Consider the following 23,950-nt stretch of genomic DNA (forward strand, 5'->3'; position numbering starts at 1 on the left):
TCATCAGGGTAGCCACTATCCTACAGGATAGCTTTGATGCATTCTATTTATGCATCAAGCTTGCAAAGGGAATATTTACAAGATTACTGATAAGGTCAACCCTACAACATGTGGAGCATCAACCAGCTCACATTTGAAAAATTAAAAACAAAAACAAAATCATTCCATGGTTGGGCAGCACTTGCTGAAAAATTCAGAACTAATACCTACACTAAAAAACAATTTAAGTAATCAGTCAAGCTCGTAACATGGTTCATTTACACTTGCTGGAAGTGACATACATTCATACACAGGGACCCATACTCTGCAAACAAAAGGAATATGTTCAAGTCTTGCACCTTTATTGAATTACCTAGGAACTCGGGAGCCTATAGATCCCAATTGCTTTGTCCATGGCAATGCCTTGGCCAATCAACTTGCCAGCCAATCAGCACTCTTTTCTCCTATAGTATAAATTGTTGTGATTGGTTCAAATCTGTCATTCTTCCATTTGTTCTGATGAGTGGAAGATAAAATGTTTCAACAATGTGTCTCTCTTTTCAGAAATACTCAAGTTCTGTATGAGCAAGCAACTGTTTAAAATACTTTTTAATTATTCAAATGTAGGCACATTGAAATTTCACTATCAAATACATTACCCATTGTGCATCTTCTACAGAAATTGATCTAGAATTAAGGCCCTTCAGAAAGTCTTCAACCTACAAAAGTAACATTTTTGTCACAATAAATCAATAAACCCAACAAACTGAAAATTACAATTTGTATATGCTTTGAAATGCATGTGGTAAGATATTCTTCCTCTGAACTAATAATTGGCATTTCCACATTACTAATTTATTGATAGTTTTTGCAATGATAAAGTTCACTCACTTTACTATGATAGCTTGCAGTAAAACAATTTTGGGACATATTGAAACTCCATTCCAAAATGTGGAATACAATTTTTGGAGGTTCCTCTGTAATTTTATCTTCCCACGAATTCAGTTTCTATCAGTTGATTTCGTTAAAAACATCTCCTCTTTAACCACAATGGGTGGAATCTTGTTGAGGCATTGAGGGTCTTGCCCGCCAGCTGAAGGGTCAGCAAGTAACCTGTGCTGCCTCTTTTTGGGAAGGCTTGCTGGATCACAACCTAATCGGACAGTGGTGAGGCAAAAGGCAGGACCACCCTTGGAATCAAGACCTGGGGTGGGGAAGAGTCTCACCTAATGATAGTTGCTGGTCAATGAGAGGTCAGCAGCTCTTGTGCTCAGCAGCACCATTGCAAGGCCGTGGCTGATGCCAGAAGAACAAACACCACAGACCCAAGATCACGGAGCGTTCCAGGCCACAGGAAAGTAATGTGAGGGGAAGATTCACAAGTTGGGGTTGCGGGAAAAGATGTGCAGGGTAGGTGGATTGAACACGCTAAATTGCCCCTTAATTAGAAAAAATTAATTGGGTACTCTAAATTTATAATTTGAGGGCAGCACGGTAGCATTGTGGATAGCACAATTGCTTCACAGCTCCAGGGTCCAGGGTTCGATTCCGGCTTGGGTTACTGTCTGTGCGGAGTCTGCACATCCTCCCCGTGTGTGCGTGGGTTTCCTCCGGGTGCTCCGGTTTCCTCCCACAGTCCAAAGATGTGCAGGTTAGGTGGATTGGCCATGATAAAATTGCCCTTAGTGTCCAAAATTGCCCTTAGTGTTTGGTGGGGTTACTGGGTTATGGGGATAGGGTGGAGGTGTTGACCTTGGGTAGGGTGCTCTTTCCAAGAGCCGGTGCAGACTCGATGGGCCGAATGGCCTCCTTCTGCACTGTAAATTCTATGATGAAAAGGGGTGCAGGCAGCAAGGACAAGGGGTTGGTACTCAGCAGGCTCCGCTCTTCCCAAATTCCAGCCCCTCGATTCGACACTAAGTGCCTTTGATCCAGAGACCGCCCCGGCATTAACAAACTGGCCTCGTAATTTTAGCTGCCGTGCGCACCAGGTCCACCTGCAGCTGTATTAAGTGCTCATTAGTTGGCCATTTAAGGGCCTTAATTGGTTGCAGGAGGGAACGTAGACTATGGTCCTTCCCATCCAGAACTTAATTCTGGCAGAAATGGGAAGCGGACAGGGTGTAGTACACCACTGTCCTGCCTAATTAAATGCCCTTCCCACTTCCATGCTCATCACCAGAGAGAGCAGAAGATTCTGTCCATTTTGTGAGGTAATTTTCACCATATGATTGCAGGGAAGTTTCAGGATGTCAATTTGAGAGAAACAACAAAAATATTAATTGAAGGGGAAAACATATCCTACTGTATTACCAAGAACCCTAAATTGAACCACGAAATGCAGAAAACAAAAATTCTGAATCCAGTCTTTCAATAATTATTTAACAAAAGCTTAGAATATTGTCCATTTATTAGTCATTTATTTACAAATAGGGCAGAATTCTATTTCTTTATGGTGTGAAATGAAATGAAATGAAAATCGCTTATTGTCACAAGTAGGCTTCAAATGAAGTTATTGTGAAAAGCCCCTAGTCGCCACATTCCGGTGCCTGTTCGGGGAGGCTGTTACGGGAACAGCCTTCCCGAACAGGCACCGGAATGTGGCGACTAGGGGCTTTTCACAGTAATTTGGTGCCTTGGTATATTGGTGTCTTGAACAGTGAACTGTCTATTTTGTCTGTATGGTTCTTTCCGTTTTAAAATATTAAAGAAAAATATAGTTTACTGAATTGCTGGCTTTCTCCATCACCATTTTCTGCCTTATTTTATGCTTTGATGCTAATTACAGATCATTTCTTATGCAGTAAGAAATTCCCATTTGTGACCCACTTTCTTTACCCCAAATGTCGGTTTTCAAAGTCCCTGTATTTGCCTTAAATATTTTTAAGTGCCCTACTATAACATCTTTAATAATGCTTCTAACATTTTCCCCATGACAGATGTTAAGCTAAATGGCCGATAATTTCCTGCCTTTCTGTCTCTCTCCCTTTTTGACTAAAGGAGTTACATTCACTATTTTATAATCTAATGGAACTTTCCCTAAATCCAGAGTTTTGGAAAATTAAAACCAAAGAATCAACTAGCCACATCTTTGAAGACCTTTGGATGAAATCCATTAGGACCCAGGGATTTGTCAATCCGTTGCTCTAACAATTTGTTCAATATCACTTCCTTAGTGATTGTAATTTTTCTGATTTCCTCCCTCCCTTCCATATCCTGATTTAAAGCTATTTGTGGGGTGTTACTTGATATCTTCTATCATGAAGACCAATGCAAAGTACCTGGTCAATTCATCTGCCATCTTCTTATTTTCCATTATTATCTCTGCTGACTCACTTTCTATAGGACCAATGCTCACTTTTTAAAACACTTCTTATTTAATAATCGGAGAGAAACCCTTACTCTCCATCTTTATAATTAAATTATCATCAACATATTTTTCATCTTGAAATATGCTAATACCTCATTTAAAGAAGTTTGTGCTGCTAATGTGTTGGTGTTTATATCTCTATTGTCTTTATCAGTATGTATCAGTTCACATGCTCATGCAAAGTAATACTTCAATCTACCTATACTGAACTTAGTTTGAACAAAGATGCTCAAAGTACAACATAGATATTATTCTCACCAAACTTTGGTGTTGAATGTCTGTTAAGAAAAGAATAATCTATGACCACGTATATGTTTCAAAGGCTATTCTATTGAATATCACAATAACAGGAAGATATCGGTGACTATGGAAGCCACGAATGAATAAAACATTAGTAACTAGAGCAACAAATAAAGAAAAGCCCAAACTCACCAATAATATTTGATTGTTGAATCTATGTAAATGTGAAAATGTTATGGAAACTGCAAAATCACAATTGTAAATTATTTTGGATTTTCTAGTCTGCAAGAAATTCCTTGTAGAAAGATACATCAAAGAAGCTAATCTTGTAACATGATTCCCATTGAAATTAAAGTCTTGTGCGTCACCCTACATTTCACACAAAATATCACCCTGCAATTTGCTGGGAACTCATTGTGTATTTTGCATTACTGGTCTTCCTTCGTGATGCTTGATTATAATTGTGTTCAACAAATAACAGAAAACAAATCATCACATTCAGTTTAAATTCAATCAGCCAATTTTTGAATTAGTTTTACAAGCAACAATTTTTGTTTTTTAAAAATATCACAAGCTGCTCAGGAATTGCAGTTTTTAAGTTATTGATGTTTTCAAACATACTTTGCTCCAACACCAACCCCATCATTAGTTGTGGCGCTAAAAAGGTGTAATTGTTCAGCCATTATATGTAAAACTTTCCTTGGAAATCTATTCAACAACTTCCACTTTGCTCCATCTACTGGGCAGCTAATGAAACACATTCTTGGTTATTATGGTTTTTAGTACTGTATGAACAGCATTGGGGCATTTAATAAATTTTCCAGGAGGAAAATGTGAGCTGAATTTTACCAGCCTACTGGAAACAGATTGGAAGACAGGGGGCTTCATGAAATTATGACAGAGGGAACAGAGGGACATTTTCCTGCTGCCACGGCTTAGTCCCAATGGCGGGAACCTCAGCAGTGCAGCAGTCCATGGGATGACATTCGGTGCCCAATTAAAGGCCACTTTCTGTTCCCATGGTTTTTTTTTACCAGCTTTAAGAAGTGCCACTGCCACATGAGGAGACTGCCAGGAAAACCCTGGTGGCCGACCCGTTTGTTCTCAGAGTGGCCTTCCTTTTTGGGCTACTCCATGGCCCATGGAAAAGCCCCTTAAATGACCATTACTAATAAAATGTCACCCAAGATCCTTCCCACTTTTATTACAAATGGCAAAACTTCTTACCTCTTGAGAAGATCCAGCCTTGTAATAGTTTATTAGCTGTGATAAGTTGCTTCATGTGAATTAATGCAAAGAATTTTGCAATGTTGCAAATAGAATTGTATTATATGTCATTAGTTTGCTGTTAAAAAGAATATTGTTGTTTGGAAAACTACAATTCCTCAGCAGCCTCTGTCATAAGCAGCTTTACTAATTTGTCGCTATCAAATATAAGTACAGTACAGCCTTTCCACATCTTCTTAAATGACCTATTCACTACTATGTGGAGTATGTTATCAACTTTCTTAAATTAGCCCTTGATGTACTTACATTTAGGTTAGACAGAATTTGCAAAGTATTGTGCTCTTGAGCTATTATGGTTAGTGCCTTCTTTTAATTCTGTACATGTAACTACTGCTTTGGTGGCAAATTACCTGATGTTTAAAATATTCAATGTGCTTATTTAGCTCCTGAGCCATTCGTTCTCCTTCTGTTGCCTTGTAAACCTCAGCAACCGGTTGGCACGAATCTGGTTTGGTTCCAGCAGAAATAACCAATGACAGTTGTTATATGCTGATCCTTTAAAAAACAGAATCTACTGATTTCTGTTAATGTCACATTTAACACTTAATATAATTCAAGTCTTACTAATAGATGTGCTGAAAAAATAAAAGTTTTCTTATTTTTATGTATGATCAATTCACTCACTATAAGGAAAGTTATGTTGACACCAGTGGCAATATGCCAATTAGATGTGGCGTGTTACATAAAACTCTTATATTGCCCAATTTTGTTCTCTAACCTCATGGTCTATGTACTATTTTGACTTGTATTTGCAATATCTTGGGCTGTGAAGGGTGAAAATGTAAAAACAAATTACATCTGTGACCAAAAGAATACATTAAATTTCATGACTGGTGTACTTGTGTGTTTTTTTTACATTATGGGCGGGATTCACCTTCGGCCGCGCCGGAATCAGGAAAAACGACTGGGTGGAGAATCGGTTCCGACTCCGAAATTGTGGCAGGCACCGGTTTCACGCCAAATCACAATTATTCGTCACCTCGACAGCGGTGTCAAGGCGTTCCAGAACGCACATACAATAAACCCCTTTGGCATATCATTAGAGGGCCCGACCCGGTATTCTCCTGGGCCTCCACAATTCTCCACCTCCACTGGGGGGAATTTGCGATGACGAGATTCACTTGTGCTTTTAAAAATCATGAAACAGGTGCCTTGGCTGCTGACGGGGCGGGGGGGGGGGGGGGGGGGGGAGGGGGGTACGGAAAGTATCCAATATCGCCACAGTTTGCTGACACTCATGCCGCAGGCCAGGGGGGCTTCTGCAGGGCCAAAGGGAGTAGCGGGGGGGTGGCAAGGAGGTGGGCTATGGGGTCGGGGTGGACGGGCATGGAACAACATTGCCGCGGCCTGCGAGGCAGCCATGGCTGCTGACTGGCCACTGTGAACTTAGGGCCAGAGGTCATATGGGTCTCCCCCCAGCGAACGGTAGGTGCCCTGTTGCCCCAGAGATCCATCAGTGGGATGCGTGCACTCCAGCAAAGTCTTGTTGGATGAGTGTGTATGGGGAGTGAAGTGTGGATTTGCAGCTGCAGATTGTCAGCCTCTCGAGTGTCAATCCCAACACCAGTGAATCCGACACCATTTTCCATTGGAATCGATCTTGTTCCACATGGTGCTGGTGCTAGCCCCTCAACAGTCGTTGAATCGGTCCAGGTGTGGCGGCAATTTTGCTGTCGTGGAAGTCCACCTGCCCTGGTATCAACACTTAGTCTCAGAACAGAGAATCCATAGGAAAATGCTAAATAAAAATTTAAAACTCTACAGAGGTAAACCATGCTGCTTTTGTGCTCCTTCTTACAAGTAATTTTAGATTGTAGTACTAGAGGTAACAGTTGACTGAAGTAAAGGGAACCTTAGAAAGTAAGAGAAAAAAGTAACTTACAACAATGAGATGGGCAGAAGAAGCATTCTTAAAAAACTGTAGCCATGCATTTTAATGTGTTGAGAATTATTTTGAGCCTACCTTATAGAATAATAGAAAAATAACAGTCAAAAAGCTAATCATTTATAATTACTGTGATGCTTAAGACTTGGGATATAATTTTGTTAAATAGAATAACTTGGGCTGGATTCTCCACAGCCCCGCGCCAAATACGATTTTGGCGCGGGGCGGAGAATCCAATTTCACGCCGAAACTAGGCCCGCGCCAGTCCGGCAATTCTCCAGGACCCAAGAATCAGCGTGATCGAGGAGTACGCCGCACGGCTGGGGGTCCATTGACAGAGGCCCGCCCAGCGATCCTCCGCTCCTGGCCGGCCGAGTTCCCAGCTGCGTGGAACTAACCACCTATTGCCGGTCGGGAATCAGTCCGCGGTCGCCCTGGTTGGGGGGGGGGGGGCGGACACCGGGGGGGCCCTTATAGGCGGCCGGGGTTAATATCCGCGCAGTCAGATCCTCGGGCTCGGCCGGTCGGGTGGGTATACGTTTTCAATCTGTCTCCGTGGTCCGAGTCTGCCATGGCGTTCGGCACGGTCGCTGGAGGCAGCCATCGTGCGCATGTGCAGACTCAAAACCGGAGGTGCGGGGACCCGTATCCACAGCTGAAGCTGCGTGAATTACTCTGGGTCCCTGCTAGCCCCGTGCAGGGCTTTGAATTAGCTGATCTTTTTTGCAGGAATCTCCAGAGTAAAACTCCAGCTTTTTTACGCCGGTATGGGAACATAGTCCCAACGTTTTGGGAAAACCCAGCCCCTTATTTTTAAACAAAAGGAATTTTGATCTCATGAACACAGGTACAGATTCCCATAGTCCCAGTGTTAGTATTTCATATAAGAATATCTGAGATAGCCGTATTAAATTAAGATACGTATTGTAACTTTCAAATTTAAAAAAATATTTATATTTATTCTTTCACCCTTGAGATGGCAAGATACTGGAAAATGTAAATTAAAACTTAGAGCATGTCCCTGCTGAGCATCACCGAGACATCGACATTGTGCTGCAGACATTCGGGAACCACCAGGGCTGGCAGAGCCAGACAACGCAGGGGGCAACCAGGGCTTGATCAAGCTGCCCCTCCGTCCAAAGGTGTCCCAGGGCCCAATGGGCACTGACTGGGTGGAGGGGGCACTGGGTGCCAACCTGAAGCCACTCTATGGAGTGGCGACAGCGTCAACCAGCTCCCCCCAAGACCCACACCGCTGACAATTGCACATCTCGGAGTCAGCACCCGGAACAGGGCGGCATGGTGAGGCAAGTGGCCTGGGACCCTCTGGACCCAGAGCCACCAGAGGACGCCCGCCTCTACATTAAACTGATGTGCATCCTGGAGACACACCTAGCACAGCGGTAGAGCATGGAAGGCTAAGCAAGTTAAGGATCACTGAGAGGGCACGAGGGGGTTAGGGGGTGAGGGTGCGTTAGGGATCAGGTTTGGGAGAGTGGGGCGGCACCATCAGGGGTTTGGGGTAGTTGGGGACACGTGTATAGAATTTGAAAAAGTTGACCTCTATCAATATGACGCCTCTGGCACTTTCTTCGGCATGCAGGCTTCGCACCGATCCCATGCCCCAGCTCCCCAGATATGGAGGTCATGAATGCCTCTCCCCCCACTCCCCACCACAAGAGACCAGCCTCCTCCACCCAGCCACCATCCTGGCACACCACGTGCAGGTGATGGGTGTGAACAAGCATTCAGCAGACAGGCAGGGGTCAGGTTATGGCATAGATTGAGGTGCACGAGCGCTCAGCTCTCAGCGGGTTATCATCAGCCCCTACCCTCGACAGTGACCCGCTGATAGTGTCAACGCAGTCTCTTCACCCTGGAGTGAAGTTACACAGATCCTGTGAGGTTACGACAGGGTGAAGGAAGGGTAGGGGGAGGGGGAAGGCTGAGGAATGGAGGATGGGGTGGTGAGGAGGGTGGAAATGACAGACGAGGCCACATCCTATGTGAAGCGGGTGAGGATGAGTGCCTCCCTGGCCCTCCGGGCATGAAGGACTCCCGCCACTGTCGCCTGTCCTCTGTGGGTCCTCCATGGGCTCATCCTCCAGCCCCTTCTGGTCCGGTGCCTCCTCATCCTCGGAGGTGGCCACATATTCCTCCTCCTTCACCTCCACCTCCAGCACATCGTCCCACTTCTATGCCAGATTGTGGCAGACACAGCAGACCTCCACAAAGCGGGCTAGCCACTGGGGGTGTACTGCAGTGCATCACCAGAGCGGTCAAGGCATCGGAACCGTATCTTGAGGAGTCCGATGCAATGCTCATGACAGGCTGTGTGGGCGCATGGGCTTAATTATATCGGGTGTCGGGCAGCATGGTGGTGCAGTGGTTAGCACTGCTACCTCATGGCGCTTAGGTCCCAGGTTCGATCCCGGCCCTGGGTTACTGTCTATGTGGAGTTTGCACATTCTCCCCATGTTTGCGTGGGTTTCGCTCCCACAACCCAAAGATGTGCAGGGTAGGTGGACTGGCCCCTTAATTGGAAAAATGAATTGGGTACTCTAAATTTTTTTTAAAAATTGTATTAGGTTGCCATATCAGTCACCGGCCTCTGTACTGGTGTCCCGTTGATGACAGAGAATCCTGTTGCCCAGGCATCTTGTTGGCTTGGCCCAAGTCAAAGTTTAGGTAGTTTGCTGCCTAGACTTCACGGATGCACATGTGGGCTGTAGCTTGTGAGATGCCACACATGTCCCTGCTCAAGCCCTGGAATGATCCTGAGGTGTAGAAGTTCAGGGCTGCGGTGACTTTGATGGCCACCAGGAGTGGATATCCTTCTTCTCCACGTGGTGACAAGTCCGCGAGGGCATTGTACAGGTCCCGCACCATCACCACGTTGAGACGGAGCCTCCTGCGGCACATGCCGTCAGTCATCTGTAACGCCAGTACACCTTGCGCCGTCACTGGACTCCCCATCTGGGTCCCTCCCTGGCCAGATGAATGGCCAGGTCCTTACGGTGTGAGGCGGGGCCCTGCACATGGGCCTCCGCCAAGAGTCTCTGTTGACGCTGCTGCCATTGCCTCCTCCGGCATCTGCCTCCCTGGCCTGCCAACAGCACCACAGGGGCAGCTTCCGCAGGGTCCAAGATATCGTCCATTGCATGAAATCTCTGTAGGAATTGGGAGGGGGAGAGGGTGAGAGACTGGCAACCAGCGGTGTCCCCCACCCCGGAATCCTCCATTCCCCATTGCTCCCCCCTTCCCCCCATTGTTTCTAATCCCCGCCCACTGCTCCCTTCTTACTCCACCCACTCCCCCCCCCCCCCCCCCCCCCCAGCAGAGGCAATGGGCAGCTACCCCTCCGCTCCACAACACCCCTGCCCCCGATGGCGGTCCACCCCAACCAAGGTTGGCTATCCGGCGGCTCCCCCACCCCCCTCCGAGCACCGGGGCAGCAACCCCAAAAGGAGTACTAATCGGCGTCCGCGTGATCACTTGCTGTGGAGGCGGTTGGATTGCGGGAGGCCATTAGATATGGGGTTGCTCCCATTAATTGTACGGAGATTGGCCTTAAGTGGTGATTCTTGGTTCCTCGCCACGGCAGGATCCTGATTTTGCCAGGCCGGTTAGATCACAAACAGATCTTAACGTGTCTAATTGCCTGCCTACCTCATGGGAGCATGTGCCATGAATGGTCAATGTCAGAAATGTGGTCAGCAAACAACCACACAGGCTGCTTCTTAATTTGGGGCTGCATCTGCTTCTGTTCCTGACCTGAAAACCGTGCCCTAAATCTATGTTTTGAGTGCACACTATTAATGCGGTCACATTTGACGAACAGGTGCAAGTAGATTTACAACAGTTTCAATGCACCTTTTGATTGAATTAAATTTAGGGACTCTTGGTTGTTGAGCTGGGCTACCTATTATTAATTCTTAAATGAGATGTAGGTCAAGATAATACATTAATTATTGTTAAGTTACTTGGCATATTAAAATGTTGCCAACTCAGAAAAGGTATCAATATAAAAATATGATTAATCAAAGTGGAAGTTTTGTGTTAAAAACTGTAACAAAATAATTATTTGAATGCAAAACATGTTAACCTGCTTCTTCTCAGACACACTTATCATTTATATTTACCATATGTCCTAAAAGAAATATACAATGCCAGTCCATATTCTAGATGTTAATTGTTTACCTAAAGAGAAGAGTATGGCTGAATCAGAGGTAGATCCTGACTGAGCGTGGTGTTGCTGAGGACCAGTCAAATTGTTTATTTGACAGCGTGGGGACAACGTTTCAAATTGAGCCATTTGATTTTTATTTGAATCAGAGTATGCAGATACCTAATAAAATAATGGAAGTTAAAATTAGTGTATGTTTTGTGCTAGTAACATTAAGCTAGTATTTATACTGTAGCCAGAACAAGAAACTAACTGATAATTGTCATGATATTCAAGTGAACATCACAGCACATACACACATACATAATGATGGACAGATCAACGGATCAATTAGCACACACAACACGACAGCCAATCACAGACAAGAGCATACACAGCACAAAACAAGGAACACGACACTTCCTGGGGAGTCTAGCAGGAGACAGCTCAGGGCAAGGACCTCCATGCCAGACACCCAGACAGTCACCATGTGCTGAGCACCAGAGTTTGTTATATAAATAGTTGAAAGAAATAAAACTGCGTTGTACCAATCGCAACCGTGTTGGTTCGTCTGTGTCTCAGAGTACCCAACACTTCATGGTACCAGAAGTGAATCAAAACCTACCCACAAATCTGCCATCCTGCGCCATTGACACCGTCAACACACCGCAGCCGTTGCAAGTTGCTGGGAACCTTGGCGTAAATTGGACGCTGTTCAAGCAGCGCTTCTAACTATTTTTGGAAGCCAACGAAAAACAGAGCGCCTCGGACAAAAGAAAGATCGCCATCCTCCTCACCACCGCAGGTCAGCACGCCATCCATGTCTACAACTCCCTGGTGTTCGCGGAAGGCGAGGACAAATCTAAATACGACATGGTCCTCCTCAAGCTCGACCAACACTTCAACGTTGAGGTCAACGAGAGCTTTGAGAGGTATGTCTTCCAGCAGCGCCTGCAAGGTAAGGATGAGCTCTTTCAGTCATTCCTGACGCATCTCCACATACTCGCGCAGTCCTGCAGTTATGACACCACCTCAGAGTCCCTGATCCGGGACCAGATCGTTTTTGGGGCTGCCTCGGGCAGCTTACGCCAGCAGCTTTTAAAAATAAAAGGCCTAACCTTAGCATCTGCAGTTGAAGCCTGTGTCCTGCACGAGAACGCGACTAGCCGCTATGCCCAATTTCAGGCGACCGAATCGGTGTGGAGGGGGTCCTACGCAACCGGATCGGCGAGCCAGGTGCCCCACGAGGCCGAACGGGTCCAGGCGATCGAGTTTCTCCCAGCTCGCGGCCTGGACGAGGGCGGCCGTTTCGCGCGCTTTTCGAGGCCTCCCGCGCTTTTGCGCGCCAAAACCTACGGCAACACTGAGGGACGTGATGCGCAGACACGCTCGACGCAAGACCGAACTGCGCATGCGCAGTGGCGCAACGAACGCCATGACGTCACGACGTGCGGCAACTGTGGAGCTGCACATTTAAAAGAGCAATGTCCCGCAAAAACCCGACAATGCCTACGCTGTGGCAAGGTGGGCCACTACGCTGCTTACTGTCGAGCAGCTCAACCTGTCGATCTTCCACATCTCCGACAACCTCGCAGGAACGTCCAGACCATTCAGCCTCCACATTACAACATCCAGGCCGATGACACAGATGACCGAGACGCCTTCCGGGTTGCGGTCATTGATGGGAACCGAGTCAACACAATCAATCCGGGTGATGAATGGTGTGCCACCCTGACGGTCAACCGATCGCCGATCACTTTCCGCCTGGACACTGGCGCCTCCGCCAACCTCATAGCATGGTCAGCCTTCTACGCCATGAAGGTCAGACCACCAATCCGGCCGTCCCGGTGCAGAATGGTCGACTACAACGGGAACGTTATCCCGGCTATAGGATCCTGCCAGCTCCAGGTGACACACAACACACACACGGCCACACTCTCGTTCGAGATAGCCGGCTCATCGAAGGACTCCCTGCTAGGCGCACAGGCATGCAAGGCTCTCCACCTCGTGCAACGAGTCCACTCTCTCTCTCCAGACGGCACATCTGACTTCCCGGATGCAGAGTTCATCGCACAGCTCCAATCGCTCCTCGCCCACAACCAGGAGGCATTCGAGGGCATGGGAACACTGCCATACACCTACCGAATTCGCCTCAAACCAGACACCATCCCGGTCATTCATGCACCTCGCAGAGTCCCTGCGCCCCTCAAAGACCGCCTCAAGCAGCAGCTGCAGGATCTCCAGGACCAAAGGGTCCTATCCAGGGTCACGGAGCCCATGCCGTGGGTCAGCACCATGGTGTGTGTCAAGAAGCCCTCCGGCGAGCTCCGCATATGTATTGACCCAAAAGACCTCAATACCAATATCATGAGGGAACATTATCCCATACCCAAACGGGAGGAGATCACGACTGAAATGGCCCAGGCGAAAATATTTACGAAACTGGATGCCTCTAAGGGGTTTTGGCAGATCCAACTCGATCCATCCAACCGAAAGCTATGTACCTTCAATACCCCTTTCGGCAGGTTCTGCTACAACCAGATGCCATTTGGCATCATCTCGGCATCCAAGGTCTTTCATAGGATCATGGAGCAGATGATGGAAGGCATCGAAGGGGTGCGCGTATACGTGGACGATGTCATCATCTGGTCCACCACACCACAGGAGCACATATATCGTCTCCAACGTGTTTTTGCCCGCATACGGTAAAACGGCCTGCGCCTTAACCGAGCCAAGTGTTCCTTTGGCCAAACCGAGCTGAAGTTCCTGGGGGACCATACTTCCCGGTCAGGGGTCCGTCCGGATGCAGACAAGGTGAGCGCCATCACAGCCATGCCGCAGCCGGCAGACAAGAAAGCAGTACTACGCTTCCTTGGCATGGTCAACTTCCTGAGGAAGTACATTCCCAACCTTGCCTCCCACACGACAGCTCTGCGCCACCTCGTCAAAAAGTCCACAGAGTTCCAGTGGCAACACACACACCAGCTGGAATGGGAGGAGCTCAAACTCAAACTCACCACTGCACCGGTATTGACGTTCTTTGACACGTCTCGTGCCACCAAAATCTCGACTGATGCCAGCCAATCCGGCATTGGAGCAGTGCTCCTGCAGCGGGATGACACGGCGTCATGGGCCCCAGTTGCCTATGAATCGCGAGCCATGACCCCCACAGAGCAGCGCTACGCGCAGATCGAAAAGGAGTGCCTGGGCTTGCTAACCGGTTTAGACAAGTTCCATGATTATGTATATGGTCTTCCCCGGTTCACTGTCGAAACTGACCACCGCCCCCTGGTCAGCATCATAAACAAGGACCTGAACGAGATGACCGCTCGCCTCCAGCGCATCCTACTTAAACTCAGGAGGTACGACTTCCAACTGGTCTACACCCCAGGGAAGGAATTCATCATCGCGGATGCCCTGTCCAGAGCAGTGAGCACGCCACCAGATTCGGAGGGGTTCGTATGTCAGGTCGAGACGCAGGTGGACTTCACATCGGCAAATCTGCCAGCTGACGACTCCAGTCTGGCCTGTATTCACCGAGAGACTGCGGCCGACCCCCTTCTACAATGTGTGATGCGCCATATGACGGGAGGGTGGCTCAAAGGGCAGTGCCCGCAGTTCTACAATGTCCGAGACGACCTGGCCGTCATTGATGGTGTCCTTCTGAAGCTAGACCGGATTGTGATTCCGCACAGCATGCACAAGCTGGTTCTCGACCAACTACACGAAGACCATCTGGGGGTCGAGAAGTGCAGACGGAGGGCCCGAGAGGCGGTATACTGGGCGGGCATCAGTGACGATATTGCCAACATGGTGCTCAACTGTCCCACCTGCTCACACATAACGGGGGCAAGATTGAGCAGGTTCTTTGAAGTGGAGGACAAATGTGGGAGGTGTGGCGGGAGCCTGGCAAACCACGCACATATGTTTTGGGCGTGCCCGGCACTGGAAGGGTATTGGAAGGGAGTGACGGGAGTGATTTCGCAGGTGGTGAAGGCCCGGGTCAAACCAGGCTGGGGGTTAGCTCTATTTGGAGTTGCGGAAGAGCCGGGAGTGCAGGAGGCGAAAGAGGCCGATGTCGTGGCCTTTGCGTCCCTAGTAGCCCGGCGCAGGATCCTACTCTTGTGGAAGGAAGCGAAACCCCCCGGACTGGAGGCCTGGGTAAACGATATGGCGGGGTTCATTAAACTGGAGCAGATAAAGTTTGCCCTGAGAGGATCGGCTCAAGGGTTCACCAGGCGGTGGCAGCCATTTCTCGACTACCTAGGGGAACGTTAGAGGGAAGACAGATGACCAGCAGCAACAACCCAGGGGGAGGGGGGAGGGGGGGGAGGGGGGGGGGGGGGGCTTTAGTTTAGTTTAGGTCAATAGACAATGGGGTTTTGTTACTTGTGTATCGTTAAAAATCTCTGTTTTGTTATTGTTTCGTTTGCTTTGTAAGAGGCAAAAATTGTTTGGAAAAAATTTTCAATAAAATATATATTTTTTTTAAAACTGTCCCACCTGCCAAAGGTTTCAGCCGGCGCAACCACCTGAAACGCTTCTGCCCCATGAGCTGGTGACGTCCCCCTGGGCGAGGGTGGGTGTGGACCTTTTTCACGCTCTCGGCAGGGACGATGTCATCATCGTTGACTACTTCTCCAACTACCCAGAAGTCAAACGCCTGCACGATTTGACGTCGTCCGCTATCATCAGGACTTGCAAAGACACCTTTGCTCGCCACGGCATTCCGATGACCGTCATGTCGGACAATGGGCCCTGATTCGCCAGCCAGGAATGGTCATCGTTTGCTGCCTCGTATGGCTTCACACACGTGACGTCCAGCCCTCTGCACCCCCAGTCAAATGGAAAGGCGGAAAAGGGCGTTCACATTGTCAAGCGGCTCCTCTGCAAGGCTGCTGCTGCCGGGTGGGACTTCTGCCTCGCCCTGCTGGCCTATCGCTCGGCCCCACTAGCCACTGGTCTCTCACCAGCCCAGCTGCTGATGGGTCGCGCCCTCAGGAGCACTGTGCCTTCCATCCTGGCACCCACAAACGACCATGCTCCGGTACTGCACAGGATGCAACTGCAGCGCGGTCGCCAGAAGAGGTCATATGACACACGGGCAACTGATCTTCCCGCCCTGGCCCCTGGTGACGAAGTCCGCATCCACCTACCAGAAGGTGGCTGGTCAGCACCTGCCGAAGTTCTCCGACGCGTGGCTCCCCGCTTGTTCCTGGTTCGCATGCCTGATGGAGCCGGGCTCTTCGCCTACCTCCACGCTCGCAACGAGACCTTACACTGACACCGTGTCCTCCTGTGGTTCCTGATAGCAATTTCGTGGAGCTGCCTGCTACCATGCCACTTCTGTCGCCACCCGTGGCCAGGCCCGCACCTCAGCCGGTGGTTCCAGACCCACCCTTGAGGCGGTCAACCCGAATTCGTTGCCCACCTACTAGACTGGACTTATGAGACTGTTTACACGTTGAACTCATGCAACCACTGTTTTAACATGTTTATGTTCTTATCGTTACAGGAATTCGTTTTATCGTTCCACATTTCCACGTTCTTTGTTATGGTACAACCTCGTTATTATGTCACACCCGACATCGCCCCTTGTATATAGTTAAGCCCCATGTACATGCTGTAAATATTACACACACACACATTTAGCTGCACTCAGTACACATCTCTATTTATAACCACGTAGGCACATAATCTTGTAAAAAAAGGGGGGATGTCATGATATTCAAGTGACCATCACAGCACATACACACATACATAATAATGGACAGATCAACGGACCAATTAGCACACACAACATGACAGCCAATCACAGACAAGAGCATACACAGCACAAAACAAGGAACACGACACTTCCTGGGGAGTCCAGCAGGAGACAGCTCAGGGCAAGGACCTCCATGCCAGACACTCAGACAGTCACCATGTGCTGAGTATCAGAGTTTGTTATATAAATAGTTAAAAGAAATAAAACTGTGTTGTACCAATCGCAACCGTATTGGTTCGTCTGTGTCTCAGAGTACCCAACACTTCAATAATGACAGTATCCATGCGTTGTGAGAGTGCTGCGGCTTCCTTCTGAGAGAGATGGAGAGTGTTTTCACACCACAAGTAGAATTTAATGGAGCCCACTAGAATGAGCGCGGGGAGCGGGGGTGGGGTGCGTACAATCAGGCAGAAGTACCCACTTTGATTTCTCAGCATCGTGAAAACTGTCCCCAACTAATTGTGGATATGAAGGGCCGAACTTAGGAAGGAATCCCACCCGTCAGCAGTGGGATGTAATTTAGATTTGCCTCCGGTGCCCTTGAAACCCCTGTCTCCAATAAGCCCCTGTCTGCAACCTCCATCCTGCCCCACCCACCCGTGTCCTCAGATCCAGAGGTGCTACTCTAGGTGAGCATTACAGGTGGCAACCACCTCTCCTGGTGGCACTGCCGGCCATGGAGAGCTGCTGCCTTCTAATTGGCTTGCAGATTTTGGGAGTGGGATTTCTGCCCTACTGTGGGCTTGATTGCATGCCTGAAGATACCTAAATAGTATCAGGCCTCCCCCACAGAGCGACACGGGACTCCCACCAAGGCTCTCCAACCGGTCGGGGTAGGGGGTACTCCCATCGCTAGCACTGCATCTCAGTCCAATTCTCTGTGGATTTGGATTATATTGCACCTTTGTCATCTTGCTTCTCAGCAATGCTTAAAATTGCCATATTAACACGTCCTTAGAATAAGGCAATTTCACTTTGGAAATGCTTCCTTGAGGTTTAAGTAAGCTAATATGTTGATTTGGAGAAAATAAAATTATGCCTTTATGTTAGTATAGCTATGCTTCCATTAGGCCTCTACATTAAACTGAGAAGTTTAGTGGATTAAACATTACAGTACTTTTCCTTACATATCAAAGTTAAACCTTATCAGAATGAGAGCAAGGGAACTGGCTTGATCCAAAACAGCATGAATCAAAACTTTAAAAGGAAACATATTCATTGTCCTACAATTTGCTAAGTGATATATATTCCCGTAATTTCCTGCATCATTTGCGATTTAAGTTGCTGGTGTGCCGCACATGCTCGGCGTGACGACATGGAAGTGCGGGCGTTCAGGCATGTGTGCTTAAAAATTCAGCTGCAGTGCTAACTTGGGTCACTTGCCTGGATTTTTGGTGAGTTTCTACACCTTTTCATTTACATGGAGATGATTCAATCTAGCAGAGGCAGGAGACATCAGGAGATGTTTTTTGGCAGGTTAATGTTTTCTATTATTAGTAATTAGCATATAGAAATATGTTTAAAATGTAAATAAAATGAAAGGTATATTTTTATTTTTTTAAACTTTGGTTACTCAGTGTTACTGGTCACAGATTCTGTGGGTCCTTGCGTGGCTGATGAGCCCTATCCTGGGGCCGATCTTGAATCACTTTCATGGCACAAGTTTCCAAAAGGTTGCATTGGTCCTTGGTCGCGGTTTCTCAGGCCTCTTCCAGGCCTCCTCTTGTCGACAGGTGTTCCCTAAGAATTGTGATCCTTCAATCAGGAGGTTCCTCCAAGTAGGTCTCTTCTGAACAAAGGTGTCCCCCGGCATTGACGTCTATGTTCTATTTCTTGAGGTATGTCTACAAGGTGTCTTTGAAGAGCTTCCTTGACCTCCTCTTGTTTGGGATCCTTCCTTGAGCTGGGTGAAGAAGATTTGCTTCGGCAGTCGGCACTCTGACATCCAAAGCATATGGGCGGCCCAACAGAATTGGTTTCAGATGATCATGGCCTTGATACTGGTGCTATTGATTTCTTCATGGGCACGAATGTTAGCATGTCTGCCCTTTGAGTTGATTTAGAGCTAAAGTACATTTGATTTTGCAATGTATTTAAGCTGAGTTATTTATGAGTCTCCGCAATGTAATGTTCATCCTTAGAAACCGCAGTGATTACTTCAAATCGTTTAACAAAGTTTAATGCCTTAGTTGATATATGCAAGCCTCCTGTAAGCCAATGTGAACTATCTGTCTGACAGGTAGCAGTGAATCAATCACCCACCCCAAAGAGTGTACTGCCAAAGAACATCCCAAAATAATGTCAGAGATGTGTGCCAGGACACTGCGCTTCAGCAGCTGCTGCTTTCGGATGTTGAGCTTGTCAATTAGCAATTGTCAAAACCCTCCACTTCCCCCACCTTCCCTCTCTCCCTCCCCTCTTCCCTCCCTCCCTCAACTTTACAAATAGACACAAAATTTGTAAAAGTTGAGGTAGGTTTATGTCATTGTTCAGCTGATAATGTTAAAAGTTAAGTGTTAACTACTTTCAAAGTTTGGTATTTAGAAAATTATTTTTGTTAATAAATGTTTTACATTAAACTTTACAAGCTTCTACAAATGTTTTACTGAAACATCAGAACACATTTAATTGAGATAATTATAAATGAAAAATATAATTGAAGCAAACAAGGCAGAAACATATTTAACACGGGTAACACGGTGGCACACTGTTAACACTGCTGCCTCACAACACCAGGGACCTGTGTTCAATTCAAACCTTGGGTGACTGTGTGGTGTTTGTATATTCTCCCCGTGTCTACATGGGTTTCCTAGAACCATGGAATAGAACCATGGAATTCCTACAGTGCAGAAAGGGCCATTCAGCCCATCAAGTCTGCACCGACCCTCTGAAAGAGCACCCTACCTGGGTCCACTCCCCCATCCTATCCCCGGAATCTAACCTGTACATCCCTGGGCACTATGGGGCAACTTAGCATGACCAATCCACCTAACCTGCACATTTTTGGGCTGTGGGAAGGAACCAAAGCACTCGGAGGAAACCCATACAGGCATGGGAAGAATGTACAAGTCACCCAAGACCAGAATTGAACCCGGATACCTGGCGCTGTGAGCCAGCAGTGCTAGCCACAGTGCCACCATGCCGACGTCATTTCTTCCGGGTGCTTCGGTTTTCTCCTACAATCCAAAGATGTGCAGGTTAGGTGGATTAGCCTTGCTAAATTTCCCCTTAGTGTCCAATGGTTAGGTAGGGTTATGGGGATAGGGCAGGCGTGTGGGCCTGCATAGGATGCTCTTTTGGAGTATCAGTACAACCTTGATGGGCCGAATGGTTTTATTCTGCACTGCAGTGATTCTGTAAACACCAATAAAAAAAAAATCAGATGTTACAAGGACAGTGAAAGCAAAAAAACTGGGGCACTTTTAAAATCTTATGACCATAATCTAAATTAAAATATATGAATATTTTTAAGCATGCCATGCAGAACATTATATAATAATATAGTGCATATTTAAATAGTTTCACAGATTTAAAACAAATAACCAAACTTTTGTTCACTAATAAATAATCAGCTTTAATCATAAAAAAATAAAATTATTTACTTTAACATAGTTAATAACAATAGTAATGCCTGTTTAAAAGAAAGAGCGAAAAAACCTGCTTAAAAAATCATCTACATACCTTTAAAATATTTGTTAAAAAAGTTATGTTATTTTCTAATTAAATCTATTATGTAAATGAGCGTTCCCAAGCTGGCCACATCTTCAGGTGGCGGGTCTGCACTCCTCCTGCACTGCGCTGGAGCCTGCGCTGCGCTGGAGCCTGCGCAGACCGGGGCGATGGAGGTCCCATGCTACCGCAGAGAAAGGAAGGTTGGACGCATCATTGCAGCGTAGGTATGTGTGCACATTTCCCTTTTAAAATTGGCAGCCCGTGGCTTCCCACTGCTAACAGGATTTACGGGCCATTGGTTTATGCATTTGTAATAATGAATACAGCCTTAATTCTTAATGTCATTAGAAGAGGACTTCACAATAACATATCGAGGAAGTTCTGCACAAAACGGGGAGGATTTTTCAGATGATGGTGTTCTCACCTGCCTCCAGAAAGATTGCTGGAACATGCATCCCTGCCAATGTCAGCAATCATGTAACCATTTAGCACTCAGTGGGGCGCTAATGGAACTTCCACCCCTCAGAAATCCCACCTCAGGAAGCTGATGGCTAATCTGATTCAGCAGAAACTCTATAGTCCCATCAGCGACACTGGGAGTGAGAGCCACATGCTGGGGTTACAGGCAGTTCTCAGATTCAAAGTGTCAGGAGTCCAGGACAAAAGTAGGTCCATGGATCATACAGCGAGGACAGCAAGGGACCCCTGCAGGACGAGGAGGCAGTGTGGTACAAGGTGGTTGGGAGTCATGTTGGAAAGACCAGGGGGGCAGGGGGCCCAAACAGGAAAGGGGGCCAGATATGGCGGCATCCCTGCACTCTTTTCTACCCAAAGTCCAAGTAGGTTAACCTGCTGGGCTTCTTCCACTAACTTGGTCTTAACTTCCTCCCGCCAGCCTAAACATTGCACTGAAGTGGGACTCAACTGGCGTGAGGGCAGATAGTCTGTCCTAGGCCTCTCCCACTTGCTGTAAAATGTCTGACAGGCTGAGGGGTGGGCAGGTAGGCTGCACAAAGGCCAACCACAAAATTGTATGGCCCCCCACCTCTCGCCCCAACAAACCTGCCAGCTGGGTCCCTCAACATTTATTTCCAGCTGGCTCTAATCAACACAATAATTAGTCTAACCAACTCAGAAGTCCTGGTAAGCATATTCAAAAAAGCATTGTAAGATAATCCAATACAACATACTTCTCCTTTTATATCTAAGGTCATAAATTTGGCAATTAAATCCAAATTCCAAAACAGGCAACTAATAGGATTTTTGATTGCATTCAGGCCATAGGAGAGGGACCAAAATAGTCAAAGATTGCCTGTGACATTTTGACAATCACAGTGCCAAATATATTAACAAGTATATCGATAGAATAAAGGGATTAAGGGTTATGGTGTTTGGGCCTGAAAGTGGAGCTGAGTCCACAAAAGATCAGCCATGATCTCATTGAATGGTGGAGCAGGCTCGAGGGGCCAGATGGCCTACTCCTGCTCCTAGTTCTAATGTTCTTATGATAAGTGTTCCTATTACCAGAATATGACCTTAGCACCAACTTTTATTTACTGGGAATATTTCCCATTTCAGTTCCATTTCAAATAGCTAGTTAAATATTAATCTATTTCAAATCCCGGTGAGTTACAAGATATGTATTTAGATTAAGAGTATGGCAGTTAATTCCTGAAAGTGTTCTGTTTACAAAACATTAATTAAGACAGGCGGATGAGCTGAACAAAGTACAAATTGACCCTAATTCGCAGACTTAAAATCAAGCAAACTAAAGGTAGCTGAATTGTATAAATGTATTCAGTGGTCTGCATCCCTCACACAAATAGTGGAAATTATCTGCCCTACATAGCCTGAATTATAGGTGGCAAATACTTTGCCATTTAACTGACTGCTCAGTCAGCTGACACTGTAAGTGAGGAAACTCTGATTGCAAGAATGAACTGATACTGGGAATCTCAGTCTATACTTTCATCTTGGTATCATTTATTATATTGCATGAAGCAAAAAAACCTGTATATTGTTGCTGATGATAATGCACCTACCTTAGCACCAAACCGCAACTGATCAATGGTATTCTCAGCTTCTGCATATTTTATTAACAGCTTGTCAAACTCCTCCTAAGAATAGAGCAAGCAAATAAAATGATAAAGTCAGAGCTAGTTTCTAAGCACCTGCAGACAAAGAGGTTTGGGTGACATCAACATTTGCAATAACATAGGTAGGAAATACCAACAAAATTGTTGCAGAGTTTTAGTTTGAAAATTCTGCCAGAGAAAATGGATGACCTGCCATATAAACAATATTAACCTACCTTACCTACAGAGATTTAAGGGGCCAATTTAACTCTATTCACTCGGCAGTAACATAATGGAACTCCAATAATCACTACATTGAACTTACTACTCCAGAGCAGGTTAACAAGAATGATCCCTGGAATGAAAAGCTTGTCGTATGAGGAATGGTTGAGGACTCTGGGTCTGTACTCGTTGGAGTTTCGAAGGATGAGGGAGGGGAATCTTATTGAAACTTACAGGATACTGCGAGGCTTGGATAGAGTGGACATGGAAAGGATGCTTCTACTTGTAGGAAAAATTAGAACTAGAGGACACCATTTCAGACTAAAGGGACGACCCTTCAAAACTGAGAAGAGGAGGAATTTCTTCAGCCAGTGGGTGGTGAATGGGTGGAACTCTTTGCCGCAGAAGGCTGTGGAGGCCAAATCACTGAGTGTCATTAAGACATAGATAAAAAGAGGATCAGGGGTTATGGGGAGAAGGCAGGAGAATGGGGATGAGAAAAATATCAATCATGATTGAATGGCAGAGCAGACTCGATGGGCCAAGTGGCCTAATTCTGCTATGCCTTATGGTTTAATGGTTAACTCTCAAGTGGCCAAGGTTACAGGGGAGAACAAAGAAAACTATTCAAAGACACTCTGAAAATGTCCTTGAAGATCAGTGGCAGCATAGTCCTTAATTACGATTGGCTCGCTGCTAATTGTTCTGAATTGCAACAACACCAGGGCAGCACGGTGGCGCAGTGGTTAACGCTGCTGCCTATGGTGCTGAGGACCCGGGTTCAATCCTGGCCCTGGGTCTCTGTCTGTGTGGAGTTTGAACATTCTTCCCGTGTCTTCGTGGGTTTCACCCCCACAACCCAAAGATGTGCAGGATAGGTGGACTGACCACGATAAATTGCCCCTTAATTGGAAAAAATATAATTGAGTACTCCACATTTTTTTTTTATAAAATGAATTACGACAACATGTCCATCAAGCTGCATCATGCTTTGTGCCCCAACGATGAAACAGAATGAAGGAAAAGGAAGCATCTGAACTTCGGATCCTATTACCTTTTGGGACATCTAGCCCCATGTGCCCAAGAACTGTAGTCACATGAACATCCATGACAGAAACCCACTTTCCTGAGTCATCCTCAAATCAAGGGGCTGCTGATAACTGTTCCATTCCACTCTCAATTCAAACCAGTACTGGAAATAGGTGTCCAGAACACCCGCCTCCTTATTAAGACATGCAAATAATGGTCCTACACCATACTTAAGACCTCAATGCAACTTTAGTATCAA

The 23,950-nt window shown here is 46.7% G+C and overlaps 1 protein-coding gene across 1 annotated transcript in view; it reads right to left on the reverse strand.

The window, feature by feature from the left end:
- Positions 1 to 23,950, reverse strand: part of LOC140427357 (uncharacterized) — a 164,300-nt gene that overhangs the window by 102,101 nt on the left and 38,249 nt on the right. The window contains exons 4-7 of the mRNA XM_072512907.1: positions 22,408 to 22,482; positions 10,962 to 11,109; positions 5,227 to 5,321; positions 639 to 698 (exon numbers count right to left, since the gene is read on the reverse strand). Of these exons, the coding sequence (XP_072369008.1) occupies positions 639 to 698; positions 5,227 to 5,321; positions 10,962 to 11,109; positions 22,408 to 22,482 (378 nt within the window). The remainder of the gene's footprint in view (positions 1 to 638; positions 699 to 5,226; positions 5,322 to 10,961; positions 11,110 to 22,407; positions 22,483 to 23,950) is intronic.

The sequence above is a fragment of the Scyliorhinus torazame genome, chromosome 7 (assembly GCF_047496885.1).
Source record: "Scyliorhinus torazame isolate Kashiwa2021f chromosome 7, sScyTor2.1, whole genome shotgun sequence".
Classification (NCBI taxonomy): Eukaryota; Metazoa; Chordata; class Chondrichthyes; order Carcharhiniformes; family Scyliorhinidae; genus Scyliorhinus; species Scyliorhinus torazame.